At 48.0% G+C, this 24,799-nt stretch overlaps 1 protein-coding gene across 2 annotated transcripts in view; it reads left to right on the forward strand.

Moving 5' to 3' along the window:
* Window positions 1-708: 708 nt before the first annotated feature.
* The window catches only part of SMG5 (SMG5 nonsense mediated mRNA decay factor), a 31,583-nt gene continuing 7,492 nt past the window's right edge, over window positions 709-24,799 (forward strand). For both annotated transcript variants that reach the window (XM_063176586.1, XM_063176587.1), the window contains exons 1-15: window positions 709-805; window positions 6,384-6,482; window positions 7,051-7,174; window positions 7,776-7,932; window positions 11,234-11,323; window positions 12,680-12,769; window positions 13,758-13,836; window positions 14,397-14,522; window positions 14,938-15,006; window positions 16,867-17,075; window positions 17,194-17,331; window positions 18,951-19,652; window positions 22,490-22,659; window positions 22,874-22,949; window positions 23,733-23,908. In XM_063176586.1, coding sequence (XP_063032656.1) covers window positions 729-805; window positions 6,384-6,482; window positions 7,051-7,174; window positions 7,776-7,932; window positions 11,234-11,323; window positions 12,680-12,769; window positions 13,758-13,836; window positions 14,397-14,522; window positions 14,938-15,006; window positions 16,867-17,075; window positions 17,194-17,331; window positions 18,951-19,652; window positions 22,490-22,659; window positions 22,874-22,949; window positions 23,733-23,908 — 2,382 coding nt within the window. In that variant the 5' untranslated portion in view covers window positions 709-728. The remainder of the gene's footprint in view (window positions 806-6,383; window positions 6,483-7,050; window positions 7,175-7,775; window positions 7,933-11,233; window positions 11,324-12,679; window positions 12,770-13,757; window positions 13,837-14,396; window positions 14,523-14,937; window positions 15,007-16,866; window positions 17,076-17,193; window positions 17,332-18,950; window positions 19,653-22,489; window positions 22,660-22,873; window positions 22,950-23,732; window positions 23,909-24,799) is intronic.

A 24,799-nucleotide genomic window follows, 5' to 3' on the forward strand; every position in this document is an offset into this window, starting at 1 on the left:
CCGTCTAATACACATCCCCTCCCACCTAAAGAATATTTATGTAGCGTCACCTAACACAATGCTGGAAATACCAACTATTTTTATTTTATTGAGTGTGAAAAACGCCAATCACTTGTTTTTAAAGAATTTAAAAGTTAAATAGTAATAAAATGGTTATAAAAATAGTAATACAATCAGAGTAATAAATAATACCAAGTATTTTTATTTTATTGAGCAACTTTTATTACAGAAATTAGAAAAAGTTCCGTGCCGGCATAGTTATGTTTACAAAAGGTGAGAAGGTTCAGCTTGAAGACACCACTGGGGGAGAATCCGACGGGTGCCTGGCGGTCCCCGGGGCCCCTCGGCAGAGCGGGATCCAGAGCAGGGAGGGATTTCTGCGCCGCTCCCCCGGCTCCCGGCCCCACATCACGGGGCGGGCTCTGCTCGAGCCCTCAACCGGGACAAGGGGACCCCGGCCCGCCCTGGCCCTCAGCCCGGCCGTGAGGCGGCGGCCGCCATGTTGCCAGCACTAAGTGCGGGCGGCTCAGCTCTCGCGAGACGAGCTCGCCCCCACCACGGCCCCGCCCGCCCGGCGCGGCGCCGCCGCCGCCGCCGCGGGAAATCTCGCGAGAGCATCGAGGGCCAGGGGGCAGCCATGGCGGCCGAGCGGGCCCGGGGGCGGCGGCGGCGGCGGCGCGGGCGGTGCTGAGGGGCCGCGGGGCCGGGCCGGGCCCGCCGCGGGCGCCATGAGCCAGGGTGGCGGGGCCGCCAGCGAGAGCGGCGAGCCGGAGGCCAAGGTGCTGCACACCAAGCGGCTGTACCGGTGAGCAGAGGGGCCGGAGGGGATGGAGGGGCCGGGAAGGGGAGGGAGCCGGTGCCGGGCGGCTCCAGATGAGGGTGGGGAGAATCGGTCCTGAGGGGTCGGGGGTTACTCAGGGAACGGGGGAGGATTTGGGGAGGGAGGGTGACAGGGGGTGCACGAGGAGAGCAGAGGGAGAATGGGGCTGGGGGTGACGGGAGGGAATTGGGGCGGGGAGGTTGGGCCAGGCTGGGGAGGACCGGGGTGAAGGAGTTGGTGAGAGACAGGGAGGATAAAGGAAAGGAGATGGGGGAGTTGTCAGTGAGGATGGAAGGAAAGGAAATGCGGGAGTTGTCAGTGAAGGATTCGGGGGACTGGGGAAGGACATGGTGGAATTGAGGTAACAGCAGGGATGGACGGGGTTGGGGGGCTCTGGAGGAACGACAGCATAGGGGAGCGGAGGGATGTTCAGAGACGATGGGGAAAGGAGGTGATGGAAATTAGGGAAGATGGAAGTGAAAGTGTGGGGAAACCCAGGGAAAGGATGCAGTGCAAAGGGAGAGGAGAAGGAGGAGGTTTAGGGAAGACCGGGGAAAGGAGTTGTATGAGATCCAGAGAGGATAAGCAATACATGGAGGGGTTCCACTGGGGAAAAGGAGTCTGGTGGCTCCAGGGCAGATAAATCAGACCAAGGGACTGTGGGAGATCCAGGCCAGATGGGGGAATGCAGAGATGCTGGGAGAGCGGGAAGGGGGTCAGGGGTAAGGGGACACCCAGGGTGATAAGTAAGGACATAAGAGGTGGAAAAAGGAGTTCTGTGGGATTCAGGGAGAATGATGGGGGCTGAGTGGAAAGGCGCTGTTGGGATGCAGTAGGATAAGGGTGAGATGTGGGGTCATCCAGGGAGAGCGGGTTTGGAGAGGGTGTCCCTGGCTTTGGCAGTAGGCAGGGATTGTGTGAGAAGTGCTGCAGAAGAGGATGTGATGAGCAGGAGTGTGAGCTGGGGCACTCTGCTGCTGTGTGGAGGGCAGCACAGCTCCAGCTGCTGCAGATCTTTCCAGTTCAGCACTCCGAGACTCTGGTCCCACATTTCCACACCATCCATTGGAAATGGCGTCAGAGAACAGGACTGGGGCACTCCTGCTGGCCCTGCTGAGCTCAGGCCCCCTCTGCTCTGCTCCTGACCTGTTTTGTGAGGGCAGCCCAGAAATGGTTCCCTTCTGGCTCAGGTTCTCTGTCAGTACAACAGATCCACAGGAGTTCCAGCAGCAGTTCTCAGAGATGAGCAAAGTGATGGAGACAAGAGATGAATTTTACATGGGGGTCCATTTCTTTGTGTCTTGGTGACATTGGCTGTGTCCTTGCACCTCGTGGCACCTCGCTGCCCTCCTCTAGAGCAGGGCAGGGTTTTGCCTGCCCAGCAGTAACTGCAGGTGTGGGTGGTGGTTGTTTTGTGCTCGGTGCAAGCACGTTGCTGCACTTCGGGGGTTCAGTGGGTTGGGTGTTGGTGTGAGGTGAGAAGTGGGGCTCAGTGTGATGGAGGGATGGGCTGCATGGCCCTGCTTGGGCTGAGGAGCTCCGTGTGTGCTGCTGCCACGCTGAGACACCTGCAGTGATCTCCAGCACATCAGCAGAGTGTGGGACAGGCCTGCAGGGGATGTTTGTCCTTCTGCCTGCAAACCAGAACGTGTTTTGTTGGAACCATCCTTGTCGTGGTTCCAGAGCTGCTCTGCTTTGTTTTCCTGGTGCTGCTCAGCTCATCTGTCAAGCAGAACCTCACGTTCTGCTGCAGAGAACTGCCTGTGGCCAGAGGAGGGATTGTCATCCTTGCAAGGGAGGGGTTGTTTTCTGTTTCAGTTTTTGTAGCAGAATAAGGTGTGTGGTTGCTCTAGAGCGTTTTTACAGCAGAAAAGGAGCCACCCTCCTCCTGCAGGGACAGCTCTTCTTTAGTGGGGAGGAAGCATTGTGATTTTAGCACAGGATTTATAGTGCCTGCAGTGGCCACAAATTTCCGTCTGTGTAGCTGACAGTTCTCTGAGCAGTTCCCACCTTAACATTCTGCTGTCAGTTCCTCCGTGTCTCAGCCCCAAGCGGGAGTTCCCTGCCCCCCGTTGTGCGCTGAGCGTGGCCTGAGAGCTCCTGACTGTCACACTAAGCGGCGCCTTTGAGTCACAGATGCGGGAATGCCACAGCTCTAAACGGCGATCCCACGGGATCAGCCTGTGCGAGCTGAGCTCAGCTCTCCAAGCTCCTTGCCTGTCAGAGTGTCCTCCCAGACCCATTGCTGCTCTTAGGGTAAACTTTGATCTTTTCCAAGTCTTCCTGGATTGACAGTTCCCAGGTTTCACCTTGGGATGTGGCAGCTGGATTACCACGGGTGTGCTTTTACAATGCCTGTTGTGGCATGGGGTGAGCAGGTTTATTTTACAGGTTTCTGGGTAACCATTAGCCCGTGGACTCAGTGCTGCTGGTGCTGTGTGGAGCCTGTTCCAGGCACTGTGGTTTGTGGCCTGACACATGCCACAGCACAGCTAAATGACTTGCAGGTCTTTCCTCTTAATAATGTCTTACTCCTCACACACTGTGGCTCTTAGTGGTGTCCTAAATAAAGCAACAGAGGGGACAAATGTCCCTGCTGTCCTGCTCCATCCCAGACTGTTCATCACATGGAGGAGAAGGGACAGATCAGTGTCTGTATGGCATTGGCCTGTTTCCACCCTGCTTGGCACCATGGGCTGTGTTTGTTTCCTTTAATAGACTGGCATCTGATGTGCCTCCTTTGTGGCTCTGATGGGCTGTCTGACAGCAACGTTTAAACTCAGCAGGTGGGAAAATGGGTCCTGGAACAGGATTTGTGCTCTTAACTGCTGGGGAAAGTTGGGAAAGTTCAACCTGTGGTCTTGGCACAGATGCTAAAGTGCATTTCCAGCAGTGCATGGTCCATAGCACCTGTGTTGGTGTTTCCCAGCATTTCTGGGGTGAGTCTGGCTCCTGTCCCTTTTGTCCTCACTGAATCCTCTTCCCTCAGCAGCCCAGATGTGGGATCCTGGCAGGGCATCCCCAGCTGTCACAGATTCTGCTTTGCTCCTGCCTCCTTCTCTTGCAGCAGCACCAGAGGGGCTGTGTGGATGGGGACAAGGCAACGCTTCAGCCCTTAGGGCTCACAAACCACATCCCAGTGTGTCAGCCTTGCTGCTCTCTGCTCATCAGCTCTGTTTCATCACAAACACTGAAAGAACAGCAGAAATACCAAATGTGTGCATGTCCCCATCCATGGACTGTTGTATAAAATTAGGTTGTATGGCAGATGCCCTCTGGGCCACCTTGAGGGGAAGGTGATATCCTTCTGTCCCTAGAAGGAAACATTTCTGTAGTTGTCATTTGGCAGGGCACTGGGATCATTTCCCACACTGGCTCTCATGGACATGTGCACTTGTTTCAGGCACACACAGCTGAGATTGTTGCTCACAGAATGTTGTTTTACAGCTGCTTTACTGCCTGTGTCAGGAATCACTGATTGTAGTTCATTTGTAGTTCTCTCTGGGAATTAAATGAAGCAGCAATTCCTCTTTCCTCTGGTCACCCTGTGAGAGGAATCCAGTCAGCTCCTGGTGTGTGGAGGGACTTGGAGAGCCACAGGACAGCAGAGCCAGGCTGCAGGCAGGAGATGTGCATTGCCTGTGTTTGTGGGGTTCTGCTGTGGGGCAGCTGAACTGGAGGGTTTTTGGATTGTCCCAACCCCAGTATGAGCTTGCAGGGATGCTGCACACTCAGTGCCTGTTACCTGTAAAACAAAATGTATTTTACTTGCTTCTTTCCTTGCTGTGTGTGAGGGTATGGGGCTGTCAGAGTTTGCAAACACCCTTCAGGCCTTATGAGAAAGAGGGCAGTGAGCAGGAGGGGCTGGATGTCAAGATGTAACTGGAGTTTTGGTGTGATTATTACCATCTCCTTGGTTTTCTTCATCATTATTCAGTAAGAAGTTGGTTCAAGTCTATGGTGTTCTCCCAAGGCATTGCATGAGATGTTTCTATTCCCCACACTTCCCTTTTCCTGATTCTGTGCCTACTGGAAACAAATGAGATTTCTCTACCTTCAGTGAGAGGCTTTCTGTGGCAGGAGATGGGACATTTTCTGTGTGAGCTCTGGAATGTTCTGGGGCTTTTTTCAGGGAAGTTCCTTTGGCTGTAGTGAGTTTGTGAGGAGAGATTTGCCTTGCTGGGAATAGGGAACTGTTGGTGACTTTGCAGTAACATCTTTAGTTTTCAAGGAAGATTTTTTCTGTGATTCTTACCATCTCCTTGGTTTTCTTCATCATTATTCAGTAAGAAGTTGGTTCAAGTCTATGGTGTTCTCCCAAGGCATTGCATGAGATGTTTCTATTCCCCACACTTCCCTTTTCCCGATTCTGTGCCTACTGGAAACAAATGAGATTCCTTCACCTTCAGTGAGAGGCTTTCTGTGGCAGGAGATGGGACATTTTCTGTGTGAGCTCTGGAATGTTCTGGGGCTTTTTTCAGGGAAGTTCCTTTGGGTGTAGTGAGTTTGTGAGGAGAGATTTGCCTTGCTGGGAATAGGGAACTGTTGGTGACTTTGCAGTAACATCTTTAGTTTTCAAGGAAGATTTTGAGGAGTGACCGTGGGTGGGGTGGATCTGAAGCTGAGGGGGAGAACAAGGACCACTGGGGTGGGTTTGGTGACCTTGGCTACAGGCAGAGCAATGGCAGAGGCTGGAGGTGACCCCTTGTGTAGGAAGGGTTGGCTGTTATTGTTATTGTGCTTTATTGAGCTGTCCCTGAGCACTAATGGTGCTGAAAGTCCTGGGTTTGTTTCACTGCAGTGTTCAGAGCTGGGGTGTGATTTGTTCACAGCTACAAACTTCTGAGTGTTTGAGATTTACACACAGTGTGGGATTCTTCCTCCAGGAGGAGGCTCTTGGGCAATGATTGACCAAAGTACTTTTTTTGCATGGCTCAGAGGTTTGGAGGGTGCTTGCTCTGTTTTTTTGGGGGAGAAAACCTTGGAACAAATTTCCTCTTTCTGTTACCTGTCACTGAGGGAACTTTAGGGGTTCAACCAGTGAATCCCTGTAACAAAGATGGGGAAGTTTTGGCAAACGAGAGACTTGTGTTGCCTTCTTTTGCAGGCAGATTGGTAAGAAAACAGGAGTTGGTGGAGGTTTGAATCTTACACCATTAAAACTTACCCCATCAAAACAGTAGTTTTTAGAATTCAATCAATTTTTTAACCACAGAGTTTAAGACATTTAAATGAATCTGAATGTAGGTATAGCAGGTTTAATTGTTGAGGTTGCCAGCGAGTCCAGAGACATTTCTGATTTTGCAGCTGTAGAAATAATTGATGTATTTGATCAGACAGGCAGAGGTAAATGGTGATTAAACCACTGTTCTGCAGAAAAATGCCTATAATTCTGTATTCCATAACCTTCTTCAGAGTGCAAAAAGGAGATCAGTGACTGTGATGTGGTGGTACAGGGCAGTGTGCTGACAGTGGGACTAAATGGGGTTCCTTGCAGCCACCTCTGATCTGCAGTGATCCCAGGTGACCTCTCCTGAAACTGTGGTTCTGTGTTCTCTTGCAGGGCAGTGGTTGAGGCCGTGCACAGGCTGGATCTCATCCTTGGCAATAAGGCAGCTTACCAGGATGTGTTCAAGCCAGAGAACATCAGCTTGAGGAACAAGTAAGTTGGGCAGCATGTTTGTGTTTTGTGTTTGGCTGGGGAAAATCCGTGTGAAGCAACACGTGGAGCTGTTGAATCTGCAGTTTTAATGTTTGTTTGGTTTATAGTGCACCTGTTGACCTGGGATCCTTCCAGGTTTTGCAAGCAGAGGCTTGGTTTTAGACCTGTACTTGAGCAATGCAATCCATGGCTTTCCTGGATATCACTGATACAAATAAATTGTCTTTGTGTTGGCCAATTCTTTCCTTGTAATAAAAACTGTGGGGCAGAAATCTTACACATGTATAAAATCTTTTATCAGGGGTCAGGGTTGCTGAGCAAGGAGGATTATTCTTACTAATTTTTGAAGCTGTCATTACTGCACTTCAGGAAGTCACTGATGGCCAGCTGAGCCCAGAGGGCACTGCTTTAAGCATGTGGCTTTTCCTGGTGCTCTTGTGTGGGAGTGATCCAGGCAGATGGCATAGCTCAGCCCTTGTAATGGACTTGGGTTTTCCTCTCTGTGCTTCTGTAGTGGCAGCTGTTTGAGGCTGCAGGAGCCACTGACAATGCTCTGCTCTCTGGCCAGGCTGAGGGAGCTGTGTGTGAAGCTGATGTTCCTGCATCCAGTGGATTATGGAAGAAAAGCAGAAGAACTGCTCTGGAGAAAGGTTTACTATGAAGTTATCCAGCTCATTAAAACAAATAAAAAGGCAGGTATCTATGGCTCTGGCATGAGAAGGTCTCTGTGCAGTGGAGGCAAAGTTAAAGCTTCATTTGCTTGGAGAAGCTGTGGTGTGAGCCCGGGGTGGGGAGCTGGGCACTGTCACATTCCTGTGGGGCTGCCCTGTGCCTTTGTGTGGCACTGGGCACTTAAGCACTGATGTGCTGTTGAGAGTCCTTCCATTGCAGAGGGCATTCCAACAGAATTTGCTTGTTTTTTGTGTTCCCCTCTTCATCAGACAGATCTCTCCAGGTAGAGTGATTGTTTTAAGTGCTTTATCAGTGCTGATTGTTTTTACAGGAGTTGATCACTGGAAGGTCTTCAGTGCTCTGTGATTCCATGAGCTCTCCTGGCTTTCCAGGGGTCTGGGTGCATTTAAGGTGCTCCAACCAGATACTTTGATTTTATTGATTTATTTTTACAAGCCTTTCTCCTTGATGTTAACCCTTAGTAAATACTACTAGAGGGAGCACTGTGGAGCAGGAGGAGGTACAGAGCTGTGCAAAACCAATGTCTGGCTTCACCCTCAGTTCACCCAAGCCTAAACTGTGCCCAGGGCTGCATTCACATGTTCCTTTTCCCTCTCCCAGCACATCCACAGCCGCAGCACCCTGGAGTGTGCATACAGGACTCACCTGGTGGCTGGCATAGGATTCTACCAGCACCTCCTGCTCTACATCCAGTCCCACTACCAGCTGGAGCTGCAGTGCTGCATTGACTGGACACACGTGACAGACCCTCTCATAGGTTTGTGCTCGAGGTGTTTGGTTCAGAAATTCACCCCACAGGTGGCTTCCCCTTGCACTAGTCCATCTTTGTTTCAGCATTCAAGGGAAATTTTTTCCCCCCTGATTAGCAAGGTCTCTGTTTAGAACAGACTGTTCTGCTTTCTTTTCCGTGGCACTTTGCTTGTAAATAATACTAAATTAGGGAAGACAGAGGGGTTTCTAATAGAAAGAAATCAGTGTGAGAAAATTCTTTAGGAAAAGTGTCTGGTGATGGCAGATTTTTATGGAAAACTGAAGAGCATTGCTGGCTGTATAGAATGTTTTTAAAAGATGAGTTAAAGCAGGCAAACAGGGGAATAGGTTCTTGAAATCAACAGATTTCTGTCAGTACATCCTATTCACTAGATGTAAGACTCTTCCTCCTTTTGGTGCCTCTTATCTCTGTGCTCTCTTCATGTGTGGCTTCTGAATCTTGGACTGAGAGCACAGGAAGGTCCTGCAGTTCATGTTAGCTGGCCTGTGTGACCTCTGCAGTTCATGTTAGCTGGCCTGTGTGACCTCTGCATGGCCTTGGCTGCAGGGAAATCTGAGGTGTTGTACCTGTTAGAGGAGGAAGAATAAGAGTATTTACAGTCCTGAAACAGCTCTAGACTGCCTGTGCATTCACATCCTAGATTGTCTTGGGTTTGCCCAGGGTTGTACTCAGTGGCCTCAGGGTTCTGTTGTGGGGGTGTCCAGGTGAGAAATGGAGCCTTGGTTTTGTGAGTTGTATTAGCAAAGGTTTAACTGGTGTGCTTAAAGTTGGCAGGGCACAGGGCAGCAGCACCTGGCTAGGGGAAGTTAGTGTGTCTTCAACAAAAGGAGGTTTAACTTGCTACTCTTAGTTCTGGGAAATGATGGTGTCACTATTGGCTTTAAAATGTTGGTTTAAAAGGCAGATGTTCATGGCAGGTGTTGCTTTTAGAAATGTATCTCAGGACTGCAGCATTAATAAATCCTCAATATGCACATTCCAGGTGGGTTTATACCCTGAGGGGTGATTGCATGGGTGGGTTTGTACCCTGAGGAATGATTGATTGCATTGGTGGGTTTATACCCTGAGGGGTGATTGCACAGGTGGGTTTGTAACCTGAGGGATGATTGTACAGGTGGGTTTATACCCTGAGGGATGATTGATTGCATAGGTGGGTTTATACCCTGAGGGGTGATTGCACAGGTGGGTTTGTACCCTGAGGCATGATTTGATTGCACAGGTGGGTTTGTACCCTGAGGGGTGATTGCATAGGTGGGTTTATACCCTGAGGAATGATTGCACAGGTGGGTTTATACCCTGAGGGGTGATTGCATAGGTGGGTTTATACCCTGAGGGGTGATTGCATTGGTGGGTTTGTACCCTGAGGGATGATTGCACAGGTGGGTTTGTACCCTGAGGGGTGATTGCACAGGTTGGTTTATACCCTGAGGGATGATTTGATTGCACAGGTGGGTTTATACCCTGAGGGGTGATTGCATATGAAAGGCTCCCCTTGTTCAGGTTTCTTGGTGTGTTTGGGCTCTTCATTTAAAAGGATGCTGCAGGTGAGCACATAACTGGAGAGTAGAGATGTAACTTTTGCCTATCCAGAAAAGATGGATCTGAAAGGATCTCTTATAAACCACAGATGGGGCAGGGCACAGCTTTATGGTTATATGAATGAGAGCAAGAGGATTCAGAGCAAAAAAAAGGAGGGTGATTCCAATGGTGTGTGTGGTCACAGATTGAAGGCTGTGTATTTGTACAGTGTGACTTGGACAACACCTCTTGGTAAGTGGGAACAGCTCCTCAGTGGTCACTGCAGCCCCCAGATTCCATGTCCACCCTTTTAGCCTCATCAGGAGGGAAGCAGAGTACAGACTGGATTGGTCTGCAGAATCTTCTTTGGGGTTCCTGCTTGAGGGAAGTGTCTCTTCCAGAAGGTGTGAGTGAGTCCTTGGCAGCAGCAGGACTGAGGCCAGCCTGAGGCCAGCCCAGCCTGGTGGCCCAGCAGCAGCAGCAGCTGCTCTCTGGAGGGGAGGTGCAGGCACAGCAGCCTTTGCCTCCTGGTCTCTGGCTGAACTGTGGCCTGCCTGTGCCCTTCCCAGCAACTGAGTCACTTATCAAACTGAGTTTGATAAGTTCAGTTCGTTCAGATCAGCTGGCTGCAGCCTTTCTCTGTTGCTCTTGACACTTTCCACTGCTTGAATTGCTCTTTTTTAAAAGTTTAGTATAGAATAGACAAGGTTATTTCAGTGGGAAAGGACCTATGATTGTTCAGTCCAACTGCCTGAGCAGCTCAGGGCTGACCAGGAGTTAAACATGTTGTCAGGGACATTGTCCAAGTGTTCCTTAAACACTGATAGGTCTGAGGCATTGACCAGCTCTCTAGGAAACTCATTCCAGGGTGTGACCATCTTCTAGTAAGGAGAGGCTTCCTCATGTCCAATCTAAACCTCCTTTGATGCACCTTTGAACCATTTCCATGTGTCCTATCACTGGATGCCAAGAGGAGACTGACACCTTCCCCTCCTCAGGAATCTGCAGAGAGCAGTGAGGTATCCCCAGCCTGCTCTTCTCCAGCTTGGACAAGCCTGAAATCTGTGGCCTCTCTTCCCAGGCTGTGCCTTCAACCCTGTCACCAGCTCAGATGCCTCCTGAACCCACTGCAAAGAGGCATTTCTTCCTAACTGATTCTGGCTACAGCACAGATTTCTGTCCTTGTTTTCCCTGGTTTAATTTCTTCCCTTTTAGGCTGGTCACTACTAAATCTACATCTTGGTCCTGGGACAATGAGTTTGTTGCCATCTGCATTGTTGGAGAGGGTCTGTCCCTGTTGTGTGTTGGTGCCCAGTGCTCAGAGTTTGTTCTGGCTTCCAGGGGTGTGTTCCTGCTCCCATGAAGGCCTCATTAGCCATGCTAATGAGATCAGCTGTATTAGTTGTGTTCAGTGCTGTGGTAACATGATCACACAATCCTATAGGCAGGAATTGGCCTTTGTCCTCTCATGTGAGGGCAGATGGAGCCAGGTCTCTGTGGCAGACCTAATGGACATGGTGACACTCATTTATTTATGCCAGTGACTCCAATCACAAGGGAATCCAGGGGGAAGTGGATGAACAGCAGAGTCTGGAAGTATTTTCCTGCATTTTTTTTCCCCACATTTTGACAAGAGTGACCCAGTGCTGCTCTACAAGCTGGCAGTGAGGTCTGACCATGGGGGATTTGCTTTGGGTGCCTTGGGCAGAGGCATGGGCAGCTCTGGTGTCTTCCCAGCAGCTCTGAGTGGTTGTGTGTTTGCTTGTAGGCTGCAAGAAACCTGTGTCTGCATCAGAGAAGGAGATGGAGTGGGCACAGATGGCCTGTCACCGGTGCCTGGTTTATCTGGGAGATCTAGGTAAGGACAGATTGCCTCTCAGATTGCCTTTACAATGGCAAAAAGGTGCTGCCTGTACCCACCATGTGAGGCTGAGCTGTTGGGCACCAGCCAAGGTTACTTGCAGATTCTGTTTCCCTCTGACACCTTTGTCACAGACTGGGATAAGCTGAAATCCTCATGGTTGAACTGCTCTTTTTTTATAAGTTGCAAGTTGATATAACTTTGTTTTAACTGCTGCAAGTTGCAGGAGCTCTGTGTTTGGTCAGGTAGATGAGGAATTTGCTGCTGCTGAGCAGCTGTAGCCATGGCTGTGAGAGTGGAAGCCTTTGCTTTTATTTATGTTGTTTCCACAGTATGAGGGATCAAAAAGAGTTAGGTCAGACTGCTTAGTTGTGACTTAAAAACCCTCTTCCATCAGCACCAGTGGCACTGAAAGTCAGATTTAGGCAATATTGTGCATCAGTCCAGAGTTCAGCCTCTGCAAAGCCCCAGTGTCATTGTGCTTGGCTGTGGGACATCCTTTTTATAGCAGCATGACTGTCCCACAGTCACGACCTCCTGAAGTGTGTGGTAAGTGTGTCAGCTTCTTGCTAGTGAACATGTGGGAGTAAAGGCAGGAGAAAGCAGCTGTGTGTGTGGAGAGCAGCTCTTGGAAGAGTGGTGCAGGTACATGTGTCTGACACTGCAGCCTCCAAGCTGCTGAAAGCTGTTTGGCATTAGTGTTGCATATGAATCAGCCTAAGAATGGCATTGCAAATAAATGTCTTGAGGGGGTAGTAGGAATGACTTACCTGAGTGGTGGGAGACAAATGAGCTCACCTTTTCATAGTGCTGTCATCTGAAGTTTCCAAAATGCCTACATTTGTCAAAAAAAAAAAAAAAAAAAAAAAAAAAAAAAAGAAAAAAGGGAAAAAAAATAAATGAATCAAGTTCAGTCTAGCCACAGTCAGGTATTTTATGAAGTCAGCTGACTTGATTTCACACCCTGCTGTTCTAGAATACAGTCTGAGGTACAGGAAAATGTACACAACTCTGAGTTACTTCAGATAGTAACTCAGTAACTTCACCTTCAAGGATAGGTGACTCAGCACATAGCACATGGAGCAGGAGAACATTTTCCTTTTGCTCATGTGATGCTGCAAGTGTGGCAGGCTCTGCCCTTGGCTGGAAAGGGCAGGACTTGTGGTGTGTGGTGTGAGCAGGTGAAAGAAAAGTGTTTCAGACCAGCCTGGCAAAGCCTGTGTGTTGCAGTGTTTGCCAAGAGCAGTTCTTTGGTGGATTTGTTGGCTTGGCCAGTATTTCAGGTTTGGTGGTACTGCTGCTAGGGCAGCTGTGCTGGGTTTGTGATGCAGTGTGTGTGTGCTTTCCTTGCAGCTCGCTATCAGAATGAGCTGGCAGGTGTGGACACGGAGCTGCTGGCTGAGAGATTTTACTATCAAGCCCTTTCTGTTGCACCACAAGTTGGTGAGTGACTTCCCATGAGTTTATAATTGTTGAAATCATGTTGCTGCAACATAAGAACAATGTAGTGCTACTGGTATAGTACAATGTAATGATATGAACTGGTTAGGTTTATAATCCTGCAGCTGAGAGAGGACTGGTTTTATCCTCTGGTTAAAGTTGCTTCCTTCAATAACTTCTTTTGCTGGGCTTTTAGATTTTTTAATTGGATTTTCTCTGTCTCTGCTGGGAGGTTTTCAGGTGATTTTTTTTTTTTACTGGCAAGCCAAACAGAGGAGTTAAAGTCACTGCTCTTTGCCAGTGACCTCACTGTACTCATCTGAAAAGCTCAGACTTCCCTGACTGTGGTGATGCTGCACCTCTGGGCTAAGCACAGATCCAGCTCCCCATTGCCAGGAGCAGAGCATTATCAGTCACCTTCCCCTTTTACCCATGAAAAAAAAAAATAAAAATCTCATGTGCTGCTTCCTCCTTCAGAAGTGCCTCCTTCTGGGAACACATCAGTGCTGGAGTAGAGGCTGTGTCATACCTAAAGTGTGTGATTCCAGCCAATGTCCTCTACATGCTGTCTGTGCAGAGTTCTCACTGAACTGTTTGAAAGGCTGATCCCAAATAAAAGTGGCAGAACTTTCTGCACCACTGGAGCTGCAACAGAGCTCTCAGCTGCTGATAAGATGATGTTTCTGTCAGGGAATATGGGGTCAAGGCCACACCACTGTTAATACAAAGGAGGAGGTGTGGTTTGCTCTTCTCTCTTATATAGATAACTGGCACAAGGTGGGGAGGATCTAAAAGCTCTGTAAAATGGAAAACAGACCCTGGATGGTGGAAGGATTGAATAGTCCAGACTTTTGTACTACAGCTTTACTACTCTTTGTGTCTCCTGGTTTCCCTCCTGTGTGCAAATGTAGTGAAAGGGGAAGGATCTACTTTTTAGCCAGGGCCATTGGAGAATTCCAAGTAAATTCCATTGCCCCTCTCCTTCTGGCAGGAATGCCCTTCAACCAGCTGGGGACACTGGCAGGGAGCAAGTACTACAATGTGGAAGCAACCTACTGCTACCTACGCTGGTGAGTTCCTGCAGATCTGCATGTCCTGAGCAGGGAAGCCATGCTCTGCTGCTGTGGGGGCCAGATCCTCTTCTCCTTACTCTGAACTTGTTTTGGCACTGCTTTTGGCAAATGAATTTTAGGGGAGGGGAAAGAGATGAGTTTGGTTTGTCCTTGAGTAGGACTAATGAGAGTGAGCCTTGGTCAAACCAAACCAAACCAAACCACACCACACCACTGTGCTGGTTACTAATCACCTGTGCAGGGCTGCACCTGGAGGGCTTTCTCCAGGCTGGAAGTGCTGAGGGAGACACCCTATGGTATGAGCAGGGTAGAATTCCTGGCTTGAAGGCACTAATTTGAGAATATGTGCAAGCAGGGCAGGTGGAGGCTGTGAGGCAGCTCAAGTGCAGTTTGCAGCCATTGGAGGGAATTTAGGTGCCCAACATGTCCAGAAAGCAGCACTGGCTACCTGTGCTCATCCCTCAATGCCTGAATAACTTATTGGTGAGTTAAAGGCCTAAAGTGTGAGCAGCCTTGTGGAGAAATAACTTTGGCTGTGTCCTGTTTTGGTGCTTTAGCATCCAGTCTGAAGTGTCCTTTGAAGGTGCCTATGGGAACCTGAAGCGGCTGTATGACAAAGCAGCCAAGATGTACCATCAGCTGAAGAAATGTGAGACCAGGAAGTTGTCTCCAAGCAAGAAAAGGTAAGAAGGGAAGGAAAAGGAGAGGTGCAGGCTGAGAGTAATGTCTTTGTAGGGAGTGGAGTTGGTAGATGGGCCATTTCAGCACGGTGATTGTTCCCAAATTTTGAAAGCCCCACTCTAGATCCCAATCTTGCTGTCTTGAGTCATAGTTTCAAGAGAAAAGCTAAATGCTGGCCAGGTGTAGAGTTTGCATTTAGGGATTTTTCTCACTCTTCCCTGGAGTTGGAGACTGTTCATGAGGGTTGGGGCATAGTGGTGAAAGTTGGCAGTGTATAAACTGTCTTGTTTCTCTTCAATTTCATCAGAATGGACTTTTCAGTTGAGACCTGATTTACCTGTTAATAGAGTTCTGTCATCCCAGCCCTGTCTGTGATAGGGCACCTGATTTACAGTGTTTTCTCCTCCATCGTTTTAGAGGAAAAGACATTAAGAGGTTGCTGGTGAGCTTCATGTACCTGCAGAGTCTTTTGCAGCCAAAGAGCAGGTAAGGTTATGGTAAATTGTGTCCTCTATTGATAACTGACAGGAGCAGGCACTCAGAATTGGAAGGGATGGTTTCCTGTAGGATAACAGTGCCTGTGCAGAGGCTTTCTGCCAAAAAGCCTGAGATTTTGCCCTATCCATGCATGGAGCATGAAGATTGTGTTTCCAGGGGAGCCTGAAATACCAAAGGGTTAAATCCTTGGTGACTTGTCTAAATCTAAACCAAGCCAGCCTGAGTGCATGCTGAGCTCCTGGGCCTTGCAGCTGTCTCTCTGCTGTGCTTTTGGTGTTTGCTTACCCCATGCAGTCAGCAGATGCTTTTTCCTGGCAAGCCCTGTGTTCAGGCTGATGGGACAGCAGAGTTGCTGTCCACACTTGTGTGAGGCTGTTCACTGCACTTGGAAGTCTGTAACTCAAACACCTTGTTCAAAGAAACACCAAAACCTGGTTGTGTTGGAATAAATGGGAAGCTTTGTATAGCTGTGTGATTTTGGGCTTTTGGATTTTTTTAATTGGATTTTCTCTGTCTCTGCTGGGAGATTTTCAGGTGATTTTAAATAAACCTCTTACTGCATGAAACAGAACAGGTGTTTTAAAGGGCTTAAATACAAGCTGCAGTTAAATTCATTGTGGAATGGTTTAGGTTGGAAGGGACCTTTTGGGGGTCTGGTACTTCCCAAAGTAGTGTTCACTGTGAAAGTTGATGCAGATGTGAAGTTGGATGAGCTTGCTCAGAGTCTCATCACACTGAGTTTTGACTGGATCCAAGTACAAAAATCCCACACTTTTCTGGTCCCCTTCCCAGTGTTTGACCACCTTCAGCACAGAATTTTTTTTTCCTTGCATCTAATCTCATTTTTCTTTTCTGTAGTGTACCCATAATTTCTCTTCTTTTTGTTGTGCACCACTAAGGAGAGCCTTGTTCAATCCTCTGTAATCACCTGTGTGGCATCTGGAAACAGAAGACACTCCCCCCCATGCTTTCTGTCTTTCAGGCTGAACAAACTCAATTCTCTTTGCTTCTTCTCTTACATCATGTTCTCTGTTCCTCTGCTGGACTAAATCCAGCTTGTCAGTGTGGTTTTGTTTGGTGTTTTTTTTTTTTGTCCTGTGGACCCAAAAACTGGGTGCAGTGCTCCAGATGCCACCTTGTGAGTGCTGGATGGAGAGGAGAACACATCCTCAGCCTGTTGGCTCTGCCTTTGTTCATGCAGCCCAGTATGGGATTGGCTTTCCAATACTGCCTTACACTGAGGTGGAACTACAAGAGTCCTCTAATATCCACTCAACATGTATTTAGAACATAAGAAATTTGGGAACTACTTTAATTTCCCAAGCACACTTTCCCCTGAGAAGGCTTTGCTGGAAATTTCACAAGCAGGTCTGTTTTGTAACTGGGAGGCTCCCACAGCCCATTGGATTGATCTCATGGATACTTCCTTTGAAGGACTGAATAGCTCTGGAGGATTTTGGAATATTCTGGGCTACAGGAGAGACATGGGAGGAGGAAAAACTGAGTCCTGTGTGTGTGGCAGTGTAATACTTTTCATTGAGCACTGCATCTAGAACTTTTGCTCCCTTTAGCATTTAAGTGCTTTGTGTATCTTAATGGCCACTGCTGAGCTCCCAGGGGAAAACTAATCTGATTTTTGGTGACCCTCTCTAGGTATTGTTTGTCTTTAGTTAAGCAGCTTTAAGGAGGAAAACATAATCTGATTAATGTAATTTACTTCCCTGGTGCTTCATCCTGCCTAGTGCTGAAGGACAGCCTAACTGGCAGTTTTGGTTCAGTTTCTGGGCAGACATGCCAGGAGCAGAGTCTTAAGTTACTAATTCTTATTTATTTTTTACTCTTTTTAAGCTCTTTGGATTCTGAGCTGACATCTCTCTGCCAGTCTGTGCTGGAGGATTTCAACCTGTGCTTGTTCTACCTGCCCTCTCCTCCTAACCTGAGCTCAACTAGTGAAGATGAAGAAGAGTATGAGAGTGGCTACTCCTTCCTTCCTGACCTCCTGATCTTTCGCATGGTCATCATCTGCCTTATGAGCGTTCACAGCCTCAAGAGGGCAGGTGAGCAGGGCTTTGTTTGGGAATTTCCTGGTGAGCATCCAGCAGCACAGCCTGGGGATGCTGTCTGAACTGGTTAGTGCTCACCTCCTCCATCCCACACTGTGCTGTGTGCTTGCAGGTTCCAAGCAGTACAGTGCAGCCATTGCCTTCACGCTGGCTCTCTTCTCTCACCTGATCAATCACGTCAATATTCGCCTCCAGGCTGAGCTAGAGGAAGGGGAAAATCCTGTCCCAGCCTTTCAGAGTGATGGCACAGGTAAGAGAGCAGAGATGGCAGCAACTGGGTCTCCCAGGCTGCCTGCCTACAGGGCTGTCTTTCCCCTTTCTCCCCTGGGCATGGGTTCTGTAGTGCAGAGGTGCACTGATCTTTTATTTCTGGTGTGGAGTCCCCAAAGGGGTTTGATATGCTGAGTTGTCTCCACTTGGATGCTCTTTCTGAGTATCTGAATCACCTCAGGATGGGCATGTTACTTACTTTATAAGGAGATTGCTTTCTGTATCTCTTGGCAGCTCCTTCATCATCTGTTTATCCCAATCTGAGGTTTTATTCTCTGTCTGTGCTGTTGTTTACTGGCTGCTTTCCTGCTCCACTGAGGAGACAATCTTGGGTGAAACACCTGGGCTGAGGGAGGCAGAAGGGGCAGAGTGGGGCTGAAGGAGACAGGCCCTCTCAGCATACCTCAGTTCTGCTCAGGCAAGGGGGTTTTATTGAGCAGTGACTAAAACTGCTAAACCTTTCCCCTGCCAACAGTCCATTGGCAATACCTCACTGAATGCAGGGTGAGGGAGTTTCTGGTAATAGCAGCAAGGAATGACCCCTCCTCTGCATGTTTTGAAGCTGTCACAGTGATTCAGGGCTGCTGGAAAAGCTTCATGCATGTTGGTCAGGAAAGGGATTGGTCAGGTCAGTGTAGTTACAGAGCACATGTCCCTGCCCTGCTCTGTGGGTCACTCAGCTCTTTGACAGTAGAAAGTTGGGGAGGAGAGTTAGAATTCAGCTGTGTTCTATTCTGGTTTAGCAGCCTTGAGCACTGAGGCTGCCTGGTAGCAGAATATTATATATATTATATATAGTACTATATATAGAGAGAGTATTATATATATTATATATAGTACTATATATAGTGTTATATATATTATATATAGTACTATATATAGAGAGAGTATTATATATAGTACTATATATATAATTATATATATTATATATAGTATTATATATATAGTGTTATAGTATTATAGATATATAGAGTGTTATATATATTATATATAGTACTATATAGAGAGAATATTATATATATTGTATATAGTACTATATATATAGTGTTATATATATTATATATAGTACTATGTATATAGTGTTATATATATTATATATAGTACTATATATAGAGAGAGTATTATATAATAATATAATAGTAATATAGTAATAATAAAATGGTAATATATTATACTCCCTATATATAGAGTATTATATATATTATATATAGTACTATATACATATAGAGTATTATATATATTCTATATAGTACTATATATATAGAGTATTATATATATTATGTATAGTACTATATATAGAGCATTATATATATTCTATATAGTACTATATATATAGAGCATTATATATATATATATATAGTACTATATATATAGATTATTATATATATTCTATATAGTACTGCCAGTGCTTGGGCAGTAGGAATTCTGACTTCCTAGGTGCTTTTAGAAAGTGAGTCTTTCTTCTGGGGTTGCTTATTCTGCAGTGGAAGACACTGATGGAGGTGATGGCTGATGTTTGCAGCCCTGGTCCCAGGGCTGGCCAGCAGCAGCCTATGGGACACACCGTGACTTCACTTTTTATTCTCCCTGTAAATGCAGATGAGCAGGAGCCACGGGAGCCTGTGAACTCAATTGAGAAGGAAGCTGAAGCTGAGCTGGCCAATCATCAGCCCAGTGAGGAGCAGAGGAAGAACGACTGCAAGAAAAGCAAGAAATATTCTCGTCTGTCCTGCCTGCGCCGCCGCCGGCACGCCCAGAAGGTGGATGAGAGCGACCTGAGTGAGGGCTTTGACTCTGACTCCAGCCAGAGCTCCATCAAGGGCAGTGATGGCTCAGAGAGTGGCTCAGAGAAGAGTGATGAGGAGGCAGAAGCTGCTTTTGATGTGGAGACAGACTCCGACATGAACAGCCAAGAGTCTCGGTCTGACTTGGAGGACATGGAGGATGAACCGGGTGAGGAAGGAAGCAGCCAAGGCAAAAGTGGGCCCAAAGAGGCCTTAAAAAACTGTGTGGATAGCAGTGGCCTGGGGGACTCCAAGAGCCCAAGCATCTCTAAAAGTGAAGCTGTGGATCCAGCAGTCAATGGGCCAGCTTCCCTGAGCACTAATGATGCAAGCATAGCCAGTAATCTGCAGGCCATGTCCACCCAGCTGTTCCAGACCAAACGCTGCTTTCGCTTGGCTCCCACCTTCAGCAACATCCTCCTGAAACCCAGCAGTGAAGCACCTGCCTTGAAGGATGGCATGGAGAGCAAGCCATGTGTCAATGGAGATCTGGAGAAGCCCAGCTTGGCAGAGCAAGGTAAGGGCCTTGTTATTGCAATTATGTGTAGAAAACTGCAAACTATAGCAGTCTGTTTGCTAAATTCACCATTTCTCATGGTGCAAGCTCTCTCCTTTGGGTAGGTCTGGAGGAGCAGGTTGGCCAGGTAGTGGGCAGGCCTTGGGTTGGACTTTTCCTGACACAGAAGCTTTACTTCTACTGCCCAGCATGCAGGAATATGTGCACTGAGCAAAGGAAACACCTGTGGCCAGCCAGGGTTACCAGAACTACCATTGTTCTGCACACTAAATACTGAGCAGCTGTGATAATCACAGGCCCACAGGCTAGTTTGTTTGGAAGGGACTTGAAATTTGAAAGCCCATGTCATTTCATCCCTCTTTCACTAGGCTCCTCCAAACTGCATCCAACCTGGCCTTAAACACTTCAGGAATGGGGCAGCCACAGCTTCTCTTGGCAACCTGTGCCAGAGCTTCACCGCCCTCACAGGGAGCAATTTCTTCCTAATACCACATCTGAATTTGCCTTCCTTCAGTTTAAGGCCATTCCTCCTTGTCCTTTGTCAGAGTCCCTCCCCAACTCTCTTGGAACCTCTTTAGGCCCTGGAAGGAGCTCTGAGGTCTCCCTGGAGCCTTTACTTCTCTAAGCTGAGCACCCCCAGCTCTCCCAGCCTGTGCCCAGAGCAGAGGAGCTCCAGAGCCCTCAGATCATCTCTGTGGCCTCCCCTGGGCTCACTGCAGCAGCTCCTTGTCCTCCCTGTGCTGGAGGCAGCTCTGCAGGGCAGGGTTTCAGCAGAGCAGAGGGGCAGAATCCCCCCCTTTACCTGCTGCCCACGCTGTTGGGGAGGAGCCCAGGTCAGTTTTGGCTTTCTGGGCTCCCAATGTGCTGAGCTTCTTGTCAGCCCATCCCCCCAAATCCTTCCCAGGGCTGCTCTCCATCCATTCTCCCCCAGCCTCTTTGTGTTTTGGGGTGCCCCAATGCAGGTGCAACATTTCTCCTTGCCCTTGCTGTTCCTTCTGAGCTTGGCACAAACCCAGCTCTCCAGCCTGTCCAGGTTCCTCTGGTGCCATCCCTTCCCTCCAATGTGTGACCCCACCACACAGCTCTGTTGTCAGCAAGCTGGCTGAGGATGCACTTGATCTCAATTTGTGACACCAGCAAAGATGTTAAAACATGCCCTGAGGATGCTCCTTGTCACTGCTCTCCACTTGGACATGGAGCTGCAGCTCTTTACCCATGGCTTTCCAGCCAAGTCTTTGCTCACTAAGTGATCTACCCATCAAATCCATGTCTGTCCAGTTAAGAGACACAGATGTTGTACAGGACAGTGTCAAATGCTCTGCACAAACCCAGGTGGGTGAGGTGAGCTGCTCTTCCTTCATCCTCCACTGCTGTAACCCCATTGTAGAAAGCCAATGAATTTTTCAGGTATGATTTGCTGTAGTGAAGCCATTTTGGTTCCAGAGGATGATTCCAGCAGGTATTAAAAATTGCATCTTCCATTTTCCCTTGGTGAAATACCTAATCACACACTTAGTGTTGCTTCTGGTGACAGGGCAGATGGGGGACAGGAGGTTGTCCATGAGATGACAGATGATCAGCCCAATGCTCATGTAGAAGTTTGTGTGGAAGGTGTGACCCAGGTGCATGTGAGGGGTGTTGAGGGTGTCTCTGTGACCCCCCAGATGTGCCTCACTGACTGTGCATGCTGAACCCCTGGGAGATGTGCAGCAGGTGGAGCTGCCATGTCTCCATTTCCACTCAGCTTAGACAACTGAGTGATGTTCTGGGCAAAAACAGCTGGAAAGGGAGATCTGATAAACTACAGGGAATTGTTTGTGTTTCACATAAAACTACATGGGCCTGTTCAGTCTTGTTTTTCATTCCTCCCAGCTTCCCTGGAGCAAGGAAACATTCTGCTGCCAAACCCAGCTGGCCTGCAGCACTGGCAGGATTCAGGCTTTGCCTGGGCCAGCATTTGAAGGCACAGTATTAGATCATGTTAGTGTTGACTGGCTCCTGGCACTGCTCCATGGCCACATGAAAGAGGTGGGGGAAGAAACAAATGGGCTTTGGTCTGTTTAACCCTTTGCCTCAGTGGTTTTCTTGCTGTTGTGTGGCCACAATGCCTTTACAGGTGTAGAAAATGAGAGATAGAATGAGTTCAGTGTGAACTTTTTAGCTTCGAGCTCTCCTCATGTGTGCTGTGTCCAAACTGCTCTTTCATGGTGTAACACTGTCAGTGGTGGGTTCTGAATAAATGATTTCCTTTCTTGTGACTCTGAGGGTTTATGGGATGCCCACAGATGTGCTGATGGGAAGCAATGGTAGACTGGAAATGAGGACCTGTAGCAAAATGTGTGGGTGATTCCCACCTTGACCTCAGATCACTTGTGTCACTTGTGATTCCACTGGCAATGGCTTTGAGATCCTCAGCTCTGGAGAGTTAGAAGAGTGAAGAATATGTTCAATATTTAAAATTCTCTGACTCACAGGACAGCCCTGCCATTTCCTGCTCTTGCCTGGCCCCAAGCTGGGAGCATGTTGGCCTCAGGGCTCTGTTCCCTGCAGGAACTGCTCTGGGCCCTGGCACTGCCCCATCTGTCAGTGTGGAGGCTGCTGCAGAGCTCAGGCATTGGTCAGACCCTCACAGGGAGATTTTAACCCTCTTATCCCAAGGAGAAGGAAATGCAGGGGTGATAGACTCCAGTGACAGCACAGGGGACAGGGATTGTTTTTTTTGAGGATGTGTGGAGGCACCTGGTATTTCAACTCAATTATTACCAGCCCAGTGCTGTTCTGACTTGACATCCAGAGGGTTTAACAGCTGCCATCTTGTGCTTGCCTTTGTTTTCCAGATGATGTGTCTGACTCTGAAGAAAGCATTTCAAGTAACAAATCCTGCAGAAACGAGCGATCCCTTCAGGAGAAGTTGGAGATTGTGACCAATGAAGGGCTGCTGCTTACTGTCAAGGTGTTCCTGGACTGGCTGAGGACAAACACAGACCTCATCATTATGTGTGCTCAGGTGGGGATGGTCTCAGGGCTCTCTACAAGGTTATGGCAGCTTCCCTGGGCTGGTTGTAGTCCTGGGCAGAGGGTGATGTTATGTCCCCCACCAGCTGAATTAAGCTAACCTGGATCTAAGAAGGATGGTGAGGTTTACTGTTCATAAAGTATTCTGAGGGTTGTATACATCTGTCATGATATTTTCTATGGCCTCTTGTGTTCTGTTCCTGCAGAGCTCTCAGAGCCTGTGGAACAGGCTGTCTGTGCTCCTGAACCTTCTGCCTTCTGCTGCAGACCTGCAGGAATCAGGTACTGGAGAAAGAAGTGGCAATGTCATGTTTCACCAAGCCCAGTCATCAGTGATTATTCCCAGGGTGTGTGAGAGCCCAGGGAGGGAGATTTCCTAGTAGCAGCTTTTATAAGCACAATAGGAAATGAAATTGTTTTTATTTGTTTAACCACCATTCCAGTTAAATACTGTCCCATGGTCTTCAGAATCATGTAATCACAGAACATCCTGAGTTGGAAGAGACCCCTCACCTCACTCTAGGATTGAATTCAGCTCCTGGCCCTGACAGGACAACCCCAAAAATCACACACAAAAACGCTGTGTTAATGCATGAATGTGGCTGGCAGCATACTGAAACACTGGCACCAGCATGTGAGAATCCATGTGTGGCCAGCAGGAGTGAAATTCACTGCCAGTAGCAGGAGTAAGGCTGTGATTTTGCCATGGTAATCTTGGAAAATAGTTCCAGAGCTCCAGCTGCTCATGATGTGCTCTGTGCCTGTTCAGGGCTGAGCCTGAAGTTCCCAATGGTTTATGAGAAGCAGAGTTTAAACAGGGTTGCTCATCAATAGGTGGGAAAGCTGTCCCTCCAAACAGGAGATTTCCCAGAGTCCCCTGGCAGATTGTTTGGGAGATTTAACTCTTTATATTGTGGGTGGTCTGGTGGTTCCTCCTTAAGCAGATGCTCACAGATCGTGTTTCATTAACACCTCTGCCCCAACCATTACAGATCATGTGCCTTAAAGCAGTTCCCCTCTTAGCCCCCTCACCAGTTCTGCTCTCCTTCTGTCCCTCCTGTCCAGGGCTGGCCCTGTGTGATGAAGTCAAGGACATGCTGAGTGATGCTGAGCTGCCAGACCTGAAGGCCAACCTGCTGCTCCCTGAGGACGTGGCCCTGCGCAATCTCCCCCCTCTGAAAAATGCACACAAGAGGTTCAACTTCGAGCAGGAGCGGCCCATCTTCTCTGCACTCGAGGAGGTCAGTTGGGCTAAATCCTGGAAAAAAAACAGACACAACCTGGATTGTTGTGTTATGTGGTTCCTTTTCCTAGCACTGAAAGCTTGAGCAGAGGTTTGTAGAGCAGGTGTGGCAGGCTGCTGCTGATGTTTCCTAAGATTTTCTTGGGTTGAGGAAGCCCCAGACTTGCTGGTGCTGTGACCGTGTTCACAGGGGTCTGAGGATGAGGGAAGAGATGAGGATCTGACTTCATGTTTCAGAAGGCTTGATTTATTATTTTATTATATATATTATATTAAAACTACACTAAAAGAATAGACGAAAGGATTTCATCAGAAGGCTGGGTAAGAATAGAAAAAGAAGGAATGAATAACAAAAGCTTGTGGCTCGGACAAAGTCTGAGCCAGCTGACTGTGATTGGCCATTAATTAGAAACAACCACATGAGACCAATCACAGATGCACCTGGAAAGGAAAGGATTTTTCAGAAAATATCATGGCTACAATTCACCTTGTAGCAGTTTTGGAAGGGCTGTGTGTCCATGGGGGAATTCACTGTGACCGTGCTCACAGGGGTCTGAGAATGAGGGAAGAAATGAGGATCTGACTCCATGTTTCAGAAGGGCTTGATTTATTATTTTATTATATATATATTATATTTAAACTACACTAAAAGAATAGAAGAAAGGATTTTATCAGAAAAAGAATGATAACAAAATCCTATGACTGACCGAGACAGTCCAGATAGCTGGACTGTGATTGGCCATTAATTAGAAACAACCACATGAGACCAGTCACAGATTCACCTGTTGCGTTCCACAGCAGCAGATAACCATTGTTTACATTTTGTTCCTGAGGCCTCTCAGCTTCTCAGGAGAAAAAATCCTAAGGAAAGGATTTTTCATAAAAGATG

Source organism: Melospiza melodia, chromosome 25 (genome assembly GCF_035770615.1).
Source record: "Melospiza melodia melodia isolate bMelMel2 chromosome 25, bMelMel2.pri, whole genome shotgun sequence".
In the NCBI taxonomy this organism is placed as follows: Eukaryota; Metazoa; Chordata; class Aves; order Passeriformes; family Passerellidae; genus Melospiza; species Melospiza melodia.